We start from the raw sequence: 21,938 nt of genomic DNA, 5'->3' as shown, positions 1-21,938 counted from the left end.
AGTTGCAACCAGGCCTTGCACATCCCAACAGCTGCCTTGCCGGCCCATTTCTTCAGCAACTGGCAAGGCTTTCCTGAAGGCCTCTGTAGCTGATAACACAGCTCCAGATTGATCCGGTGCTCTGTTATCGGCTGTAGAGGTCTTCAGGAAAGCCTTGCTGGCTACAGAAGTAGTTCCTGAAGGCCTCTGACAACAAAAAGGAGGCTGAGGGCAACATGCACAAGTGAGGTGAGTCAGTGGACGACATCCCCCCCCCCCGAGAATAAGACCTGGTGCCCTTTTTTTGTGGCAAAAAAAGTATAAGACAAGGTCTTATTTTCGGGAAAACATGGGCACCTCTACTGTCACATTCCTAAACTGTAATCCCTAATTGTTGTTGTTAGTTGTGAAGTTGTGTCCGACCCATCACGACCCCATGGACAACATTCCTCCAGGCCTTCCTGTCCTCTACCATCCTCTGGAGTCCATTTAAGCTCACACCGACTGCTTCAGTGACTCCATCCAGCCACCTCGCTCTCTGTGGTCCCCTTCTTCTTTTGCCCTCAATCGTTCCCAGCATTAGCCTCTTCTCTGTGAGTCCTTCCTTCTCATTAGGTGGCCAAAGTATTTGAGTTTCCTCTTCAGGATCTGGCCTTCTAAAGAGCAGTCAGGGTTGATCTCCTCTAGGACTGACCGGTTGGATCGCCTTGCAGTCCGAGGGGCTCGCAGGAGTCTTCTCCAGCACCATAGTTCAAAGGCCTCAATTCTTTGGCGCTCAGCCTTCTTTATGGTCCAATTTTCACAGCCATACATTGCAACTGGGAAAACCATAGCCTTGACTAAATGCACTTTTGTTGGCAGGGTGATGTCTCTGCTTTTTAGTAAGCTATCTAGATTTGCCATGGCTTTCCTCCCAAAGAGCAAGCGTCTTTTAATTTCTTGGCTGTAGTCCCCATCTGCAATGATCTTGGAGCCCAGGAAAATAATCCCTAATTACATCAACCTATATTAAAACATAGGTTTGTCAGCATTCATCTGTATGCCTCCAAGTTTTCTGATCATAACGCTTTCTATAGCAGAAACTGTTCTTGAAAGCATGGCCAAGAGAAGGAAATTCAGCTATTTAGTATCTACACATGAGAGCCAGTTTAATGTAGTGTTTAAAGCATCAGGTTAGAAACCAGGAGACTGGGAGTTCTAGTCCTCCCTTAGGCAGAAAGCCAGCTGGGTATCAGGCGCAAGGAATCAGGATCACACATTAAGTTCTCAGAAGATTCACTGCTCAACCCTATACACAAGAGTCTAGTCAGCTAACGGGTCTGTAATAAATTGGTGCTAGATAAGAATCAATGGAATTCAAGGGATGCTGGACTTGGATCACTTGTGGCAATGTAATGACGCCAGACTGATAACTCTCTTAACTCCACCCCCAGCTCTGCCTCTTCTTCTACACTGGGTGACATTGGGCCAGTCCCTCTCTCTCAGCCCTAGGAAGAAGGCAATGGCAAACCTTTTTCGAAAAACCTTGAAAACTGTGGGGACTCGCCCAGGCAATCTTCAGAAGTCAACACTGACTCAAACACACAAACAAATAAATAAATAAAAGTATCTACAGGGCAACGCCTAATACCGTGAAGGTATTATAGCGTGCCCACAAACAGGAAGCAGACGTGGCTGCACAATGAGAGCGGGAACCCCTGAAAAGCAAACGTTTAATAATCTAACCAAATGCAAGCCAGTCTTAGAGATGACAAAAAGAGACTCAGATGATCCATGTGCTTTTTAAAAGCATTCCAGTTATGCAGGCTTCTGCTTTTCATGCCCTACCTTAAAGACCTTTTACCTGAAGATTATTTTTTTCTCTTTCCACCCCGAAAAGGCAAGTAAATATTACTTGAGGGAGAAGTCACAGATCTTAAAAATAATAACCCAGCCCTCACCTCAAACAAAAGTGGTGTGTACACACACACACATACACACACACACACGATCGTGGACACATTTATTTCTAGAAAAAGAAAGAAAGAAAGAAAGGGAAGGGAGGGAGGGAGGGAAGGGAAGGGAAGGGAAGGGAAGGGAAAGGAAGGAAGGAAGGAAGGAAGGAAGGAAGGAAGGAAGGAAGGAAGGGGAGGGAGGGAGGGAAGGGAGAGAAAGAAAGAAAGAAAGAAAGAAAGAAAGAGGGGGAGGGAGGGAAGGAAGGAAGGAAGAGAGAGAAAGAGAGAAAAAGAAAGAAAGAAGGAAGAAAGAAAGAAAGAAAGAAAGAAAGAGAAAGAAAGAAAGAAAGAAAGAAAGAAAGAAAGAAAGAAAGAAAGAAAGAGAAAGAAAACACCTTTCACTTGTAAATCTGAGCTACCATCACAAGCACCCTTTCTACAAAAAGAAGGGACTGCTTCAGTTCTGGCAGTTCCCAGCCAGTCCATGACAGTTTCCCAGCCAGTCTCGCAATCCCTTTCTCTCCTCCCCTTTCCCCACTCCCCACAGCATCAACCACTTACCTGCAAGTTCCCCACAAGGAAACTCAATGGGGAAACCAGCAGGAAGTTGAAAGTCACTTCAACTCCTACTGCTTTTTTGCCCTCCCGCGGTCATTCTAACATTCTAATGGGCGAGGCAGCTTGATTGTGTACTGAGTAAGATGTAGGACTAAGGGAAACGCAGATTCCAATCATGGAGACTTTAGATCAGTCACTCTCTCTCGGGCCAGTCTATCTTATATGGTTGTAAGTAGTGACTAGCTATTCTATCTTTCCTCCAAGAAATTCAAGGCATGTACAAGTAGTTTGTTTAGTGACCATTCAAAGATACAATAGTACTGAAAAAATTGATTTATGAATATTTTTCACACTTATGACCTGGGGAGGGGGGCTGCTGGGGGTTCGCAGGGGTTCGGGAGAACCTTTAGCTAAGATTCTGTGCAGTTTGGAGAACTCCCAAATCCCACTCCTGGCTGGCCCCGCCCACCCCCCCCCCCTCCCAGGAGTCCCCACGTAGCCCATTTTGGATGCAGATAAGTACAGGGCATGCGTGGAGGCTCAGGGAGGGTGAAAAACAGGCCTATGGGAAATTTGGGAAGGCCGGAAATGGGCCTGTTTCCAGCCTCCAGTGGGCCTCCGGAGCCTGGGAGGCCATTTTTGCCCTCCCAGAGACTCAACAAAGGCCTCCGGAGCCCCACCGTGGTACAGGAGGCCAACTAGGTCACGCCCACCATTGCCACACCCACCCAGCAACCGGGCAGAGAACCCCTTGCTAAAATTTTTGAAGCCCATCCCTGTTTATGACCCTTGCAGCATCCCCATGATCAGATTATCAACATTCAGATGCTTATCAACTGATTCATATTTATGACGTTTATAGCGGCCAGGGGTCATGTGATCCCCTTTTGCGACCTTTTGAAAAGCAAACTCAGTGGGGGAAGCCAGATTCCCTTAACAACCGTGTTACTAACTTAACAACTGCAGCGATTCACTTAACCACCGTAGCAAGAAACGTTGTAAACGGCGCAAAACTCATTTAACCACTGTTTTGCTTAGCCAGAGAAATGTTGGGCTCAACTGTGGTCAGAAATCAAGGACTACCTGTAAAACCATTACATAGAACCTGATGCATTTGTCACAAAGCTGATTATGCAACGAAATTAAAGAATAAATAAAACACAGGTGCAGGAAATGAATTAAATTCTAAACTGGGAGTCCATGGCAAGTAATTTTCTAAACAAGTTTATATCTGATCATAGATTATGCAATCAGCAAATTTCGTGAGATGTCTAACCTCTGGTTAGATCTAGATTCCTCTTCCTTATCTTGTATGACACCCAACTTTTCCGGTGACACAAAGATCTCTTTGTTGACATTGTTCACCCAGCTGCTTTTGGTATTTCCAGACTTACTCTGATGACTCAGCTCAGCTAAAATATAAGATGAAGACAAAAAAATGGGAGAAAATTAGCTTATGTTTGGTCTACTCATACACAGAGAGTAGCCAATGTACAGTTTGAACATGCAAGTTCCTTCTTTATTGATCAACATTAAAAATGAAACATGAACACCACTATTTTTTATTATTATTATTTTTTACAAACATATCAATACGTGAACAGTATGGGCACATTCTAATACAAATAAAACTAGTAGAATTAATCATGGTTATTACAGTCAATCAACATATATTTCTAATAATGATACACATTTATATTAATTTGCAATCAGTCCTTATTCAGTTATTCCCTGTTTTCTCTTGTTATTATTTTTATTTTATTATATGAAAGTGTATACAGTAATATTCCCCGTTCTCTTATTTCTATCACTTATTCTAATTTTTAATCATGTCACCCTTTATTAAAAAACGTTTTCTTTCTATCCTACCTAATTTCTAATCATGTTGCCTACCTAAAAAAAAGAAAAGGAGAGAGAAGAGGAAAAGCAAATCAGAACAACAACGAAAAAGAGAAATCATCTCTCCATCGCCTCTTGCCTGCTTCAATACTTTAATTGCTATGCTTTTTTTGACTTGCCTCCCAAATTCCTCTCTTGGAACTTTATCTCTGTCTGCATCTACTTCTTGGCTATTCAGTCTAGGTATTTCCACTATTTTTTATTACTCTCAATACATTCAAGATTCTAAACACTGACTGATAATTCAGTAATTTTATTCTAACCTATTGTTAAGAAAGGCATCCTTTTAAAAATATTAAATCTTTTACAAACTCGCAGCATTTTTCAACTTGGTGAAAAGCCCACAATAATGACTAAATTTCCTGTAAACGTGCTATACAGGTATTCCTCAACTTACGGCCATTCGCTTAGCGAAGTTACAACAGCACTGAAAAAAGCGACACCACCTGTCCTTACACTCATCGCCTTCGTGGCATCTCCACAGCCATGTGATCAAAATCAGGTGCAGGTATTTAAAATGGTTGCAATGTCCCCGGATCACCTGATTGCCATTTGCAATCTTCCTAGCTGGCTTCGGACAAGCAAAGTCAATGGGGAAGACGGCAGGAGGTTGCAAATCACAAGCACTTGGTGGCTCATGCAACGACCACAGCAAAAAGGTTATAAAATCAGGCACAGTCGTGTGATGTCTCACTGAATGACCACCCTGCGTAACAACAAATTTTTTGGTCCCAATTTTGGTCATAATTTGAGGACTACCTGTCTAGGAGAAACTAGCTATTCTGTAGACACCCAGTTATCCCAATGGCTGTTGAACAAGATGGGAGTATGGATAAATCATCTAAGCATTTTCATTGAATCTTAATTCAATATATTGACTTCCATTGATTCTGAGTTGCTTAGAGAGTAAATGGCCAGGTAGGTAGACAGATAAGTAGGTAGGAAGGCAGGCAGGTAGGCAAGTAAGTAGGTAGGTCAATAGGCAGGTAGGTAGGCAGACAGACAGACAGACAGACAGGTAGATAGGCAGGAAAGCAGGTAGGTAGGCAGACAGAAAGACAGGCAGGCAAATAGACAGTCAGGTAGGTGGGCCGATAGATAGGTGGGTAGGTAGGCAGGCAGGCAGTTAAGTAGGTAGGTTAATAGGCAGGTAGGTAGGCAGGCAGACAGAAAAATAGGCAGATAAGTAGGCAGTCAGATAGGTGGGCAGATAGATGGATGGGTGGGTAGGCAGGCAGCTAGGCAGGTAAGTAAGTAGGTCAATAGGCAGGTAGGTAGGCAGACAGAAAGACAGGTAAATAGGTAGGTAGATAGGTAGATCGGCAGGGAGGCAGATAGGCAGGCAGACAGAAAGACAGGTAGGTAGGTAGGTAGATAGGTAGGTAGATCAGCAGAGAGGCAGATAGGCAGGAAGACAGAAAGACAGGTAGGCAAGTAGTAGGCAGTCAGGTAGGTGGGTAGATAGATAGGTGGGCAGGTAGGCAGGCAGGTAAGTAAATAAGTAGGTAGGCAGGCAATTAGGTAGGTAGGTAAGCAGGTAGGCAGACAAACAGAAAAATAGGCAGATAAATAGGCAGTCAGGTGGGCAGATAGATGGATGGATAAATAGGTAGGAAGGTAGGTAGGCAAGCAGGTAAGTAAATAAGCAGGCGGACAGGCAGGCAGGCGGACAGACAGAAAGACAGGCAGGCAAGTAGACAGTCAGATAGGAGGGCAGATAGATGGATGGGTAGATAGGTAGATAGATCCAGTGGTGGGATTCAGCCAGTTCGCACCACTTCGGGAGAACCGGTTGTTAACTTTCTGAGCAGTTTGGCAAACTGGTTGCTGGAAGAAATCATTAGGGCAGAGATCCGGTTGTTAAATTACTTGAATCCCACCACCGGGTAGATCCTCCACTTAGAGAGAGCCACTGATCATGCTGGCTTGGAATTGTAGCTGAGGTCCAAAACATTTAGAGGACAGTAGGTTGGAGGAAAGCTGACTTGAATCAAGACCATTAAAAGTCCTTCCTCATTTTAATCATAACGAAGTGTATTCTTGATTGAAGATCTACAAAAAAACCCCAAAACCCCCATTTCCCCTTTTACACAAAGCCATGCTTCTTTTTTTCCCAAAATCAACACATACCTATTGTCAAGGGTTTCCTTCTTATTGATGCCCGGATAATATCGGCTCCATGTATTTTCTCTCTGTGCCTCTTTGCCTTCGCTTCATAAAACCACTGCCCACTCATATTTTTAACTTGGGCATCATCCTTTACTTTTTCAGGTAAATTCCTAGAAAATGAAAAATAATGAGAAATACAGTGGTTATTATATCGGGGGCGTGGGGGACCACAAAAAGCTTAAATGTGATTCAGTAAAACTGGATAATGAATGAATGAATGAATGAATGAATGAATGAATGAATGAATGAATGAATATATGTCAATTGTGCCACCGTTGGAACTCTGGAATCAGGTCGTATGTACCTTTTGCACGGAGTCCGTCATAGCTTTGAACAGTCGCTAAGCAACTGGTCATTAAGCAAGAACTATCTGTATGTTGTAACCAGGATAAAATAAGTCTGAGAGCAAGCAAATAATACATTTTAACTAATTTTCTAAGTATGTTTTAAGTTCCAGAGCATTAAAATATTTGTTCTTTTCTTTGCCTATCCAATATGTGTCCATGAAGATATTGTTCAACAGGAATAGCCCAATGCATACCAATTGTATTTTTCTTTTTTAAACCACCTCTTCTGTCTTACCACAATGTGGTTTTTTCTACCTGCAATTACGGAACACCCTTTGAATAAATATGACTGGTCAGAAGACAAAAATTCCACCTGTTAACGCAATGTTTATCTGTATGCTCCACCTGTTAATCCTAACCCTAAATCAGTTCTTAGAATGAATAGTGAAGAAGCCCAGGATTTCTGAAAATTTACATCACTTGTGTTTGAACAACTTTTATTATTGTACTTTTTGGAATATAAGATGCACTTTTTCCCACCTACATCAGGGTGGAAATGTTGGTGCGTCTTATAGACCGAATACAGCCATTTTTGGTCTCCTGAAACCCTGCCCCGTGTGTCCTGTTTTCACCAAAAATGGGCCAGTTTTTCGCAAAAACGAGACGTGCAGAGAGTTTGGGAGGCCTGCAGAGTGCTCCTGGGGACTGGGGAGGGCAAAAACAGGATATGTGGAGGTTTCAGGAGGCCAAAAATCAGGGGTGAAATGCTCCCGGTTCGGACCGGATCGCCCAATCCGGTAGCGATGGCGGCCGGTGGTTCGGAGAACCAGTAGCAAAAATCCCTGCGCCCCCCCCATGCCCAGCTGAGCCACGCTATCATCAGAGGTTTTTTAAAATTATTTTTAAAAGCATTTTTTTCTACCACCTCTTCGGCCGAAAAAAATGCTTTTAAAAAGCCTCTGATGATTGTGCGGCTCAGCTGGGATCGTCAGAGGCTTTTAAAAGCATTTCTTTTACAACCTCTTCGGCTGAAGAGAAGTGTAGAAAAAATGGTTTTAAAAGTTTTTTTTAAAAAAAGTTGGCCACACCCACTCAGTCACATTATCCCCCCACCAAGCCACGCCCACAGAACTGGTAGTAACAAATTTTACATTTCACATTGCTGAAAATGGGCCTGTTTTTCGCAAAAAACGGGATGCACAGAGGGTTTGGGAGGCCGGCAGAGTGCTCCTGGGGGCCAGGGAGGGCAAAAACTGGACACGCGGAGACCAAAACCTATTTTTTTTCCTCTTGTTTTCCTCTTTGAAATCTTATACTCCAGTGTATCTTATAGTCCCGATTTCGGTGACTTTTTCTTTGCCACAATCGTTAAGCAAATCACTGCAGTTGTTAAGCGAATCATGTTAAGCGAATCACGCTGACTTTGCTTGTTGGAAGCTTGTTGGGAAAGTCGCAGGGGCAACCACGTGACCCCAGGATGCAGTAACCATCCTAAATGCATGCTAGTTGCCAAGTGCCCAAATTCGGATCACAGAACTGGTTGTAAGTCACTTTATTTCTGTGCCATGGTAACTCTGAATGGTTACTAAGCGAATGGTTTTAAGTAGTCAAGGACTACCTGCAGAAGATTGCTGAAAAAAATATAGAAGTGTAAGTGCATAGGTAAAGGTTCCCCTGCACATGTGTGCTAGTTGTTCCCGACTCTAGGGGGTAATGCTCATCTCCATTTCAAAGCCGAAGAGCCAGCGCTGTCCAAAGACGTCTCCGTGGTCATGTGGCTGGCATGACTCAACGCCAAAGGCGCACGGAACGCTGTTACCTTCCCACCAAAGGTGGTCCCTATTTTTCTACTTGCATTTTTTATGTGCTTTCGAACTGCTAGGTTGGCAGGAACTGGAACAAGTAATGGGAGCTCATCCCATTATGCGGCACTAGGGATTCGAACCGCTAAACTGACAATCTTCTGATCGACAAGCTCAGCGTCTTAGCCACTGAGCCACCGCATCCCCTGTACAGTGCATAGAAAGCCCAATTTAGAGCTTAAAACAAAGGCCAAAACAGAGACAAGTCATTAACCAAGAATACATATTAATTACTCTAGCATTTAGGGCCATTGTTAGAACATGGTTTAATGCCTAAATTTCTTCTTTCCCCTTTCAGGCAGAAGAGGAGCCAAGAAGAAATTTAAAACTCTGGCAACACATCACAGATTGATCCAATAAGAAGCAGAATTAAGATCTCCTGACTTGTACATTACAGCTCACTTAGCCACAGGAATTCTCCTTCACCAATTCTTCAGAAAGAGAAAACAAACTCTCAGTCTGTAATTTTTCTGCTAGCCATCCGATAATCCCAGTAACTTCTCATGCATGAAGATTTAGAGCTTATTTTTACCCTTGCCTTCCTAAAGAATAGGAACCCAGCCCAGCTGAGTAATACAATAAGCAAACAGAAAAGTTGACTTCCCTCTCCTTCGCATCCTGCTTGAAGATAAAGTAAAGGTTTCCCCTGCCCAGTCATGCCCAACTCTAAGGGCTGGTGCTCATCTCAGTTTTCTAGCCAAGGGAGCCAGCGTTGTCCAAAGAAACTTCCATGGTCATGTGGCTGGCATGACTATACGCCGAAGTGCATGGAACGCTGTTACCTTCCTACCAAAGTGGTACCAATTGATCTACTTGCATTTGCATGCTTTCAAACTGCCAGCTGGGCAGGAGCTGAGGCAAGAATGGGAGCTCACCCCATCACGCGACACTCGGGTCTCAAATCCGGGCTGTCAGATGGCTCAAGTGCTGAGCCATCCTGCTTAGGAAGGAACAATGTACAAAATGCCACAAGGTCTTATGCTACTTCCTTACTTTTCTCAGTGAGGAAAGGAAGGAAGGAAGGAGAGGAAGAGAAAGAAAGAAAGAGAAAGAAAGAAAGAAAGAAAGAAAGAAAGAAAGAAAGAAAGAAAGAAAGAAAGAAAGAAAGAAAGAAAGAGAAAGAAAGAGAAAGAAAAAGAAAAAGAAAAAAGGAAAGAAGGTAGAATGGATGGATGGATGGATGGATGGATGGATGGATGGAAGGAAGGATAGGAAGAAAGATAGGTACCGGGAGAGAGGGCGGGAGAGGGAGAGGGAGGGAGGGGGAGAGAGAGAGGGGAAGAGAGAGAGAGGGAGGGAGAGGAAGAGGGAGGGAGGGAGGGAGAGTGTGGGAGAGAGAGAGAGTGTGGGAAAGAGAGAGAGAGAGAGAGAGAGAGAGAGAATCCAAAACCGTTCTTCCTTTTCTTGCAGACTATAACAAGCAGGTCTTCAATCCAGATAATTGGATTATCTCTGGATAACCCCATTTATAGCTGAGTCCACAAGTAGGACAAAGGTAAGCCCTAAAAATATACCCACAGATACAGATGGAGAGTTGTGCATCAACCAGATCATTGTTCTTTTTCAGCGTACATGCTCAGATAAGCCAATTTGCAGAGTTTAAAGCAGAAAAAAAAATCAAACATAGACACAAGCACACAAACACATTTGCTATTCTAAAGGTTTCTGCCACAAAAGAAAACCTAGAAAAAAAAACAGCAGAGGGTGTTTTCCTAGTGTTAACACAACCACAACTTTTCACTTTCTCAGACTGCATGGTGCCAGTGGCCTTGGTGGTAAAGAGTCCAAAAGTGCCAGTTTATTTTTAACCTATCCTTAAACCCACCGGGTATCCGTATGCTGTTATTACATCCACAAACCGAGCATGAGTATTCCAGACCCACTAGCTGAATTTACAAGTTTCTCCCTCTTTTCATCAAGCGCGCTGAGCAGACTGGGGCCTCTTGCCAGAGGTTTATTAGATCTTGCGCAAGGGCTAAAATGGAGTGAGCTATGTGGCTATTAACTCATCTCTCAGCAAAAGGTCGTAAGAGTGGAATGCAGACAAATGCCAGGGCCAGATTACATCTCAAGCAAGGAAACTCTAAAACCACAAGCCAAAAGAAAAACAACCAAGAAGAGACGTCATAGACTTTGGCTAGAGACATAACTTTCGTAGAAACCAAATTCTCCATTAGAGGTCCTCGAGAATAGGGGTCACCAACTGGTGGTCCGTGGACCACTGGTGGTCTGTTAGAAAATTTTGGTGGTCAGCAGAAAAATTATTTGCATTTTTTATATTGCACTAAATCAGGGGTCCTCAAACTATGGCCCCTGGGCCAGATATGTGCAATGAACACTTGTGTTGCTGCAGAGAGTCTCCCCCTTTGGGGTCTTTTTGTGTGGGTTGGGGGGGGCAGAAATTCCGACTTGGGGTCTGCTTCAGCCTCCTGGTGTAGGGCTTTGGCCGAAGGCTGGAGGGAAGTGCCACTGGTGGCAAAGAGCCGGAGGAACTTGTTCCAGTGGGACTGTATCATGGCCTGGAACTGACTGACCAACTCAGCCTGCTGAGCCTCCAGGCGCCGGTACCTGGCCTTGCACTCCTGCAGGTCTTCCCTCTGCTTGGAAAGTCTATGCTTGTGGTCCTCCGTGAGGTGCTTCTGCTGAGCCTCCTTCTCGGCCAGATTCAATTTGAACTGAGCCAGCTGTTTTGCCAACTCTTTCTCGTGGTGCCTGCTTAGCTCCAACAACTGCTTCCTGTTGGGGCTCTAAGGAGCCCAGGCGGGCAGGCGAGGAGGGGCTGGGAGTGGAGGGGTGAGTAGAGGCCGGAGAGGCACCCCTCAACCTGAGTGACATCAACTTGGCCACGCCTATCCAATCACATGACCACCTAGCCACGCCCACACAGCCGTTAGGCAGATCATATTAGTGGTCCCCAGGATTTAAAATTATGAATTTAGTGGTCCCTGAGGTCCAAAAGGTTGGGGACCCCTGCTCTCGAACAGGGGTCCCCAACCTGTGCGCCGCACCCCACTACTAGGCTGAGGCCTATTCATAAACGGGCCACGTGAGGGCCTGGCTGGTGTGTGTGCATGTGTGAGCACATTGTAAGCCGCCCTGAGTCTCCGGAGAAGGGCAGCATATAAATCAAATTTAAAAAAAAAAATTGTGTCCCTTTCTGCATGCAGTAAATTTTTTTTAAAAAGTACTCTTTGATGATCCTAATAAATTTTAATGTTCTTAGACTTTAAAACAATGTTTCATTTTTGTTTATTTCGGTATGCTTTATGTATTTTCACTACTAAATCACAATCCAACCAATCTTTAGTACAGTCATAAATGAGCCTATTGATTACTACTATTATTCATTGCATAGGTTGCAATGGACAATAAAATCACATTTTAAGGTATGCCCTGATATTTCTATGCTACCTCTTGCAGTCACATCTTAAAGCGGTTGAATTAAAAAAAAAAGCTAGTAAAACACAATAACAGAAGTAAAGATGAAAAAAATGTAAAAACCATAATAATTAAAGGAATGCAGAGAGGAAGAAAAAACCAAATGCAGTTAGTTCTCAACTTATGTCCAGTTGCTTAACGACCTCTGCAAAAAAAAGGATGTAAATTGGGTTAGTCACACGGGTGACTCAATAGGTGACTGCCTCCATTATGGTCATAAATTGAGGACTACCTGTACTATACTACTGTAATGTTCCCACAAGTTGGTGTGTAAAGTTGGTGCTGGAGTTCAACAGATCAATAAATACCTTATGAATTTCAGTGAGGAAAGTATTCCAGAATGACAGTCTCATCAGAGCAAAGTCCTAGATTCCTGATGGCAAACCTATGGCATGCGTGCCCGAAGTGGCACGCAGAGCCATCTTTCTGGGCACGCGAGCTGTCACCCAACTCAACTGCAGCTGCGCATGTGCCCCAGCTGGTATTCGGGCATTCACACAATTCAGGGGATCCAGCTGGTCTTCAGAGCTCTCCTGGGCATGCGCGCACATTTGCGCATGTGTGCGAGAGTACTTGCGCGCAGTGCACGCAAGCATAGACCACATTCGTGTGCACATTGCATGCCTGAAAACTGCACACATGCGGAGATGGTGCGATTGTATGCGCAGCGCACAGGGGGAGCTGCGCAAAACCTGTGTGCATGTGCAGATGGTGTGGTTGCGCATGCAGCGCACGGGGAGGAGCTGTGCATCAGTGCAGATAGCACATGCGTGCGCAAAGAAAGCGTGTAGCTGTTCGGCACTCGGTGAGTAAAAGGTTCGCCACCACTGTCCTAAATAAATACCTGGAAGTTTATGATTTGTTAGTGCAAAAAAAAAAATCCCTTATTTATTTATTTGCATAATTTGCATAGCAACCACCTCACAAAGGTGACTGCTGAGGGACATATAAAAACTAAAACCAAATAGTTCATAAAATCAATATGCAACCTAACCAGGTTAAAAAAAAAAACAACAACTATTCCCATTCAAATTATTAAAACAAAACAATCAATCAAATTTCAACCTCAAAGTTAAAATGCTTGTGACAGCTTCCAGGTCAGAGTGACAGAATAACAGAGTTGGAAGCGGAGGTGGTATTCAGCCGGTTCAGACCGATTCAGGCAAACCAGTATTGGCGACCTGCAGGTGGACCCACCCACCCGCCTGGGCGCAATCCTATCCTATATCACTATGTTTTTGATGCGCATGCATGTGTGGACGGCGCGCGTGAGCAAATTGCCATGTTATTTGATGTTGCATGGATGTGCGGATGACGTGAGCGAATTGCCATGTGTTGTGATGCTGCACGCATGTGCACGTGCACGCTCACATTTCCAATGCTGGGCAAACCAGTTGCTACAATATGTGAATCCCAAGAGGTCCGTAAAGGGGGCGTGCATAAGCGCACCAGTGTGCCTACCATCCCTGTCCTACTGTCCCCATTTATTTGTTTTCATTTCCTTCGTTCATGTCCATGTTCATATTCATACCTGCTATCTTGTACATGTTTGACAAACTTATAAATAAAAAAATAAAATAAAATAAAATAAAATAATAAAATAATAAAATAAAATAAAATAAAATAAAATAAAATAAAATAAAATAATAAAATAAAATAAAATAAAATAAAATAAAATAAAATAAAATAAAAACCCCTGCCCAAGCAGGAGACCCAACTGCACCATTTCAGATAAATAGTTGTCTTATCTCTCGGTTAAAAACTTCCAGGGATGGAGCACCCTCAAGTCGTTCCACTAATTAATTAACTGAGGTCTTTAATGCCTTGCAACAGAGTGAACTATCCTAATCTCTCCATGCATGGTCTTCCCCAGGGAAGGCATAGTGATTAAAAAGGGAAATATTTGCATTCTGCTCCTAAAGTTCTAACTATTCAAAAGCCTGGAACAAAGCAAGTAAACAAAAACACCAAACCCTCTTCATAAACGGTGATTAATTCAGCAACGCTGAACAAAGGTAACGGTTGAGCAATCTCTTCTCCATTCATGCCTTTGACCCAAGCCAATTTCTACAAGTGGCCTGTAGGGTGGAATTATTCGAGGCCCTTCCTTACCTGATTCTCTCCTCTTCGGCCTTCTTTAAGTCCGCATCCCGCTGCAACACTTTCAGAATTGACTCCTGCTCTTCATCCGTAAGGAAGCTCAGATCGATCATCTTGTTGGCTTACAGCCAAGAAGGAAAAGAAGTCCAAAAATCTTCGCTGGCAAGGCCAGCACTTGTAGGTCTAAGAAGCCACAGCAAACACAACTTTAAAAAAAAACAAAACCTAAATTCTGTTGCAGGGTTTGAGCAAGCTATACGTGGATAACCAAGGGTTTCTTGAGTGGAGTTGGCCTTCCTGGATGATGGTCATCATAGGGATGTTACGTGGTAGGTGTTTATATCAAGAAGGTCTTCATCTGCAGGATGAGAAGAAGAGAAATATTCAATTCTAGGAGAAGAAAACATGGGAGGAAGGAGGTCAAATTGATATGGTGAAATTCTATTATCACCAACAGAACAAACGCTTTGTCTATGGAGATTCTCAGTCATCCAGGTCATGGTTGTCCCAAAGCAGTGATGGGTTGCTCCTGGTTCGCCCCGGTTTGGGCAAACTGGTAGTGGCGGTGGGGGGAGGCTCCGCCCACCCGCCCAGACGTCATCAAAAACGCTCTATACCGCTAGCAAACTGGTAGCGCAGGGATTTGAAACCCACTACTGTCCCAAACGGGTGAAATGCTCCCAGTTCAGACCAGATCGCCCGATCTGGTAGCGATGGCGGCAGGTGGTTCGGAGAACCGGTAGCAAAAATCCCTCGTCCCCCCACCATGCCCAGCTGAGCCGCACTATCATCATCAGAGGCTTTTTTTTTTCAATTTTAAAAGCATTTTTTTCTACAACCTCTTCCGACGAAAAAATGCTTTTAAAAGCATTTTAATGATGATCACGCGGCTCAGCTGGGATCGTCAGAGGCTTTTCAAAGCAATTTTTTCTGCAACCTCTTGGCCGAAGAGGTGGTAAAAAAATGCTTTGAAAAGTCTCTGACGATCCCAGCCGAGTTGCCTGATGGGCAGAGAAGCATTTTTTAAAAAGCCTCTCTGACGATCCCAGCTGAGTTGCCTGATCGGCAGAGGCTTTTCAAAGCATTAGAAAAAATGCTTTGAAAAGTTAAAAAAAAAAAAAAGTTGGCCACGCCCACTCAGTTACATTACCCCACACACACACCAAGCCATGCCCACAGAACCTGTAGTAACAAATTTTACATTTCACCCCTGGTCCCAAAGGTGCTTTTTTCAAGAGGCAACTGGACTTTCTGGTTTTTCTTTGAAGACGTTTTGCTTCTCATCCAAGAAGCTTCTTCAGCTTTTTCTTCTTCAAAGAAAAACCAGAAAGTCCAGTTGAAAAAAGCACCTTTGGGGAAAACAAATTGTGCAGAACACAGTTTAGTACAATCAGTAATCAGTAGACAAAAAGAGGGAAAAAAATACAGCAAAATATACACGTATATATGGGAAAATGAATACAGGTAGTCCTCGACTTACAACAGTTTGTTCAGTGACCAATCAAAGTTATGTCACTGAAAATTACCGTTTTTCACAGTTGCGATTTTTGCAAGCATCCCCATGATCATGTGATCAGAATTCAGATGCTTGGCAATTTGGTTCGGGTTTGTTTTTGTTTTTTTTTTGCTTTAATTTATATGCCGCCCTTCTCCCGAGGGACTCAGGGCGGGGTACAGCCAGATAAAAACATACAATACAAACATTAAAAACAATTAAAAGAATATATATTAATTTGGCCCCAATTTAAAATGACAAACCAATTAAAAATATTTAAAAATATGTTAAGCCAGCCCAGCTTGCTGAAAAAAGAAAGTTTTAAGGGCACGGCGGAAGGCACCGAGGTCTTGGATTCTCCTTATCTTTGGGGGCAGCTGGTTCCATAGGGTGGGTGCCCCCACAGAGAAGGCCCTCCCGCTGGGGGTCACCAGCCTTCATTGTTTGGCTGATGGCACCCCGAGGAGGCCCTCTCTGTGGGAGCGCACGGGTCGATGGGAGGTTGTCGGTGGCAGCAGGCAGTCTCGAAGATAACTAGGTCCTATGCCATGGAGCGCTTTAAAGGTGGTAACCAACACTTTGAAGCGCACCCAGAAGACCAGGAAACGTCCACCCGGAAACGTCTTGCAGATGTTTCATTATCATACTAGGTAACATCATCACTGCTAGTGTTAGTACTAGTTTGGGTACTGAAAAGTACCCAAGAAAACAACCAAACTCAGAGAGCACCAAGGATTCCTCATTTCAACCCTGAGGTACAAATATTCTCCTTTATTGGAATATATAGGTAAATTCCAGATATAGGTAAATTATGAAGGTAAAATCTATAAAATTGTTGCTCTGATTAAGTTAATTAAACATATCTATAAAACTTTATCTGCTTTATCGAAACTTTACAGCCTAGGGATCAGTACATATAAAAATATCAGTACAAAGAAATGAAATGGAGGAAATACTATAGATTACCTGATGGTATACAATATTAAAGCAGGATAAATTGTAAATGTTTCCCTTGCTATGATTCATACTACTTTTTTTTAATCCATGAGGTGTTTACGCTTTTGTAGGATTTCAGAGCAAACTCTCACAATTTATGCCAATATATTAGAAGATATATCCTTCAGCAATCAATGAATGTAAAAATGTTTCAAAGAAGGAAAAACATTGAAGCACCCACTCTTTCAAATCCCAGCTAGTATGTACATTTTCAATATGACCATTAAGAAGAAAGTAATGTCACCTCAAATACCAAGAAAGTTACGATGACAGTCAGCTCTTAGGAGACCACAAGCTACTTTGTGACATTTAAGCATCTGAAAGAGTAGATTGTCATCCATAAAACTTCCTCCGTAGTAAGCCCGTAAGTCTTTGAATTGCCGCAGGATTCTTTACTGTTTATGTTACAATCCCTTAACATGGTTCATCCTCCGGAAAAAAAATATCTTTTGGTTGCAACCATGAAGACGTACAGTGTAGACTTGCATCCCATTTATTCTGCGTGGAATGAGAGAGTATCAGAAGGATGGTATCATTTATAAATAACTCCCCCTGTCATAGACCACATCCTTACGGACTTCCGCAATGCTAAGAGCATAGATAGCTCCGCTATTTGTATGTACACTTTTAGCACAGCCATGTAAGGGAAGGGCCGTTTCAGTGATTGTTCTCACAGTCAAGAGAACCACACAGTCAAGAAAAGGCAGAATGTGTCCCAAATTCCACTTTCCTTATGGTTAATAAGGTTTTTTGGGTTGGTTGATTCTCCATTTCCTTCTAGTTTTTAGTAGCTTTGTGTCAACTCACAAAGCATCCCTGGCCTGCAGCACAGCAGCCAAATACAAAAGCATATTCCAGACACATCTCTCTCAAGGCTATCTCCCAGGGTTACCCACAGCGACCGGAGAGGAGCGATCTCTACAACCCGCAAAATTGCTCCGTTGGCGAATGTGATTGATGACACACCCTGGGCGGAGGGGAAAAACAAGGTCATGATTGGGGCATAAATTACATGGGGTCAGAGTTGGCTTCACTTGGAACCTGCCGACATGAAGCTCCTAATAAATAACTGGATTTCTTTTGAAGCGTGGCTTGAGGCTCATGATTTAATTAGGGCATCCGTCGGAACTCTGACACTTTGATTATGTTTAGTAGTTAGATTATGTGCCATCAAATCAGCATTCATGCCTACCAGTAGTAACTCAGTTTTTGTTCACAGTAGACTGCCCCCAATCTGGCTCTGTAGTGTTTCCCAAAATTGAATAAGGATCTCCAAAGCACCTGAGGGAAAGCAAGAAGTAATAGATGGAAACTACTGGTTCTCCGAACTACTCAAAATTTTCGCTACCAGTTCTCCAGAACTGGTCAGAACCTGCTGAAACCCCCCTCTGGCATGCATGCCTGAAGTAGCATGTGGAGCTATGTCGCCTGGCACATGCGGTGTTGCCCATTTCTCTTCTGGGCTTCTGGCACGCATGCGACAATCAGCTGAGCTTTTTTCATGCAGCAGTGCTGGAAACTAGAAGAGCTGGTCTTCCGTTTTCCTGCATGAGCATGCATGCCGGCCAGCTGATCGTCGCATGCGCATATGCACCAGAAACCTGGAAGAGTAGCTGGCTGAAACCGGAATTTCAGTAGCGGAAACCAGAAGTTCATTTTCGGAGACGCACATGCGCCCTGGGAAGCTCCTCTTCCGGGTTGCGGTCCAGACTTGCATGTGACACATGGATACGCGCGCACTCCCTTTTTGGCACTCGATGTCGAAAAGGTTCGCCATTACTGGTATAGGGTTTTCTGCTTGAGCAGGGGGTTGGACTGGAAGACCTCGAAAAGGTCTCTTCTGTTTTTTTTTTTTTTATTTATTTATTTGATTTATATGCCGCCCTTCTCCGGAGACTCAGGGTGGCTTACAATGCGCTAAGCAATAGCCTTCATACTTTTGTATATATTTATACAAAGTCAGCTTATTGCCCCCACAACTGGGTCCACAATTTACCTACCTTAGAAAGGATGGAAGGCTGAGTCAACCTGGAGCCTTGGCGAGATTCGAACCTGCAGTAATTGCAGGCAGCTGGTCTTAATAACCAGCTTAATAACAGGGTGCCTTAGACCACTGTACTACCAAGGCTCATATTATTATTAATATGTTATTCTGTTATTCTGTTACTATTAAATAAACAATAAGGTCACTCTAGTCAACTCATTATTTTGTTACAGCAGAATTCAGCTCCAAATTGGTTTGGGTGTGCCCAATTAGTGTTTAAGTTACCCCCATCTGTGCTGGAATTTTAAATACATTAACTTCCACAGCCCGCACTAATTGGTGCTGAATATTTCTCCTCTCTGTAAACAATATTTTGTATGGGAAAGAATGGCAGGAAATAGGTTGGCTGTTGATCAAGTCATTGTAGATAAGACATAAGAGGAGACAGGAAACCACGAGATTCTGGTCAGCTGACACCCTTAAGACAGATTAATGGCTGAATAACTGCATAAGAAACCCTCCTTTATAAAGTATTAATATGTTGGAACAGAGGTGTCAGCATGAACCATGGAATAGAGTAGGGTAGGGTAGGGTAGGGTAGGGTAGGGTAGGGTAGGGTAGGGTAGGGTAGAGTAGAGTAGAGTAGAATAGAATAGAATAGAATAGAATAGAATAGAATAGAATAGAATAGAATAGAATAGAATAGAATAGAATAGAGGAATTCTGGGTGTTAAAGTCGACACACAGAGAGGCCATGTTGAAGAAAAGCAACATCTCTTTTTCAAAAATGTTTTTACATTTTACATTTTACATCTTTTACGCATATACATACCCACGCAAAATAAGCTTGCAGCAATTTATTGTGATGTAAATTTTTACGGATTTATTTCAGGATCATAAAAAAGAGAAACTTTTACTAACCTTCTCAGTTTTAGGGGTTTTAAAATTGTTTTAAAAAACTGACAGTCGAGTAACCAGGCCAATGCGGGCAACTTATTCAGCCTCAAAAATATATTGTGGCCTAGAACACATCTGGGTGCCGTATAATTAGGACTTTGAATATAAATCTGACGAACACAGAGAAAACTAAATTACAGTTGGTGAACATGTGGAATTTGGCCTACAATATTGGTCTGCAATATTTTTTCCCCCACTGTTCTTTGATATTACAGTTCAAAATTTGGAACTTTTTGATTTACAAGTCTTCTAAATTATGGCATACGGAAAATGGCACATATATAACCTTTTTTTAAAAAAAACCCACTAAATTAACTTTTAGATGTTGGCAATCCCAGATTACAATTTTTATGCATACTAAATCCATGTTTCTTTATTTATACATCACATTTATAAGCCATGTATGAATCCTAGCACATATTTTTAATTTATATATAGCTGTTTGTAGCATCTCACAGTCACATGATTACATTTTACCCCGATTTTGCTGAAAATCAGCATTCACATCTGGTTTTTAGCAAAATCGTACCCACGGTGAACTATTGGCTTAATTAACAGCCATGGCATTCACTTAATGACTGTGGAGATTCTTTTAACAACCTCTGCAATAAAGGCCAATAAAATTGGTTTGGTCTTTTTTATGACCATCACAACACGACAAATTACAGGTTGTAAGTCAAGCTGCTGATCCAGTTCTACAGAGGAATGATTGAGTCTGTCATCTGCACCTCTATAACTGTCTGGTTTGGTTCTGCACCCCAAAAAGGCAGACATAGACTTCAGAGGATAATCAGAACTGCAGAAAAAAACAATGGCTAGCAACCTGCCTTCCATTGCACGAGTCAAAAAGAGGGCTGTGAAAATATCTACAGACCCCTCACATCCTAGACATAAATTGTTTCAACTTCTCCCCCCAGGACACCGCTATAAGGCATTGCATGCCTACACAACTAGACACAAGGACAGTTTTTCTCCCATGCCATCACTCTGCTAAACAACTAATTCCCACAGCATGCTCTTATGTCCTAGGTCAGTGATGTTGTTCTGGTCTGGTCTGGTCTGGTCTGGTCTGGTCTGGTCCATCCTACTCTACTCTACTCTACTCTACTCTACTCTACTCTACTCTACTCTACTCTACTCTACTCTACTCTACTCTACCCTACCCTACCCTACCCTACTCTACCCTACCCTACCCTACCCTTCCCTATTCTATCCTACCCTACTCTACTCTACTCTATTCCATGGTTCATGCTGAATTTAGGAAGAGTTTCTTAAGAGCTTGCAACAGACTCCAAACCGGTTTATAGATTCTTAGAGTGGACGGCAGGCCAACCTTGTAGTTCAAAAAATATATAGGTAGTTCTTGACTTACAACTCCTCATTTACCACTCCAATGTAACATCTCTTGGTCTCCTGTTCAAATGTACTCCTGAAAAATTCTCTTATGGACTCCACTGGATGACAGAGGTGGCATGCTTTGGTTTTCATCGATGGACAAGGAAAAGCAATTTCTCCGGTTTTAGCGGGTTTGCAATTTACAATCTCTTGCCAGGCACTTCAGAAAGTCAACTGGTCATTATTGTAGAGGCATGCCTGAAGCCACTGCCAGCTCTTTCCCATGCCCCAAACAGGGCATCTGAACTACACAGATAAACGGGCAGGAAATTCAGAGTATAACCTTCCAGCAAGAGAGATAAATTACTCATAATGTTTCTAGTGCGGTGTATTTTCTCTCTTTCACTGCAGCGTTGTCGATCAAGAAGCAATTCTAGCACGTTTCTAAATAAACCAGCATTAAACTTCCGACTCTCTTCCCTCAATTTCCTCCCAGTCCCCTATCTAAAAGCAAAGAAGGGCTGAACGATAAAGATAACAACACCAACAGCCCAGGAAAAGTTTCATTTGATAAAGCTTATCACGGGCAGCACTGGCTAAACTGTTAACTCAAGCTGATCTTTAATGAGATATTCATTACAACTTATTTGTCACATGCGTGTTTAATAAATGGGGATTAAGACTTGGGGCAAACAGCAAATGTTGTTTTGAATGCTGCTGCTTCGCTGTCTGTATCTGCAAGCAGTGGTGGGTTCCTCCCGGTTCCGCCGAGCTGGTAACGGTGATGATATGACATCACCGAACCGGTTCTGCCCCCCCGCCCCTCCACGTTATTCTTACCTTTTATTTGGCCCCACCCCCAATCTATTGCTGCCTCCTGAGTCCCAGCTGATCGGCTAGAAGGAAAAAAACTGTTTAAACTCTTGCCGCGGGGCTTCAAAGGGC

The 21,938-nt window shown here is 43.1% G+C and overlaps 1 protein-coding gene across 6 annotated transcripts in view; it reads right to left on the bottom strand.

The window, feature by feature from the left end:
* Positions 1-21,938, bottom strand: part of SYTL2 (synaptotagmin like 2) — an 86,001-nt gene that overhangs the window by 42,055 nt on the left and 22,008 nt on the right. For all 6 annotated transcript variants that reach the window (XM_070942944.1, XM_070942942.1, XM_070942948.1 and 3 more), the window contains exons 2-4: positions 14,239-14,584; positions 6,501-6,649; positions 3,748-3,883 (exon numbers count right to left, since the gene is read on the bottom strand). In XM_070942944.1, coding sequence (XP_070799045.1) covers positions 3,748-3,883; positions 6,501-6,649; positions 14,239-14,339 — 386 coding nt within the window. In that variant the 5' untranslated portion in view covers positions 14,340-14,584. The remainder of the gene's footprint in view (positions 1-3,747; positions 3,884-6,500; positions 6,650-14,238; positions 14,585-21,938) is intronic.

The sequence above is a fragment of the Pituophis catenifer genome, unplaced genomic scaffold (assembly GCF_029215685.1).
Source record: "Pituophis catenifer annectens isolate HBS135680 unplaced genomic scaffold, rPitCat1.0.hap2 SCAF_4, whole genome shotgun sequence".
Taxonomy (NCBI): domain Eukaryota; kingdom Metazoa; phylum Chordata; class Lepidosauria; order Squamata; family Colubridae; genus Pituophis; species Pituophis catenifer.
Note: the sequence above shows the minus strand (reverse complement) of the source record. Positions and strands in the feature narration are given on the sequence as shown.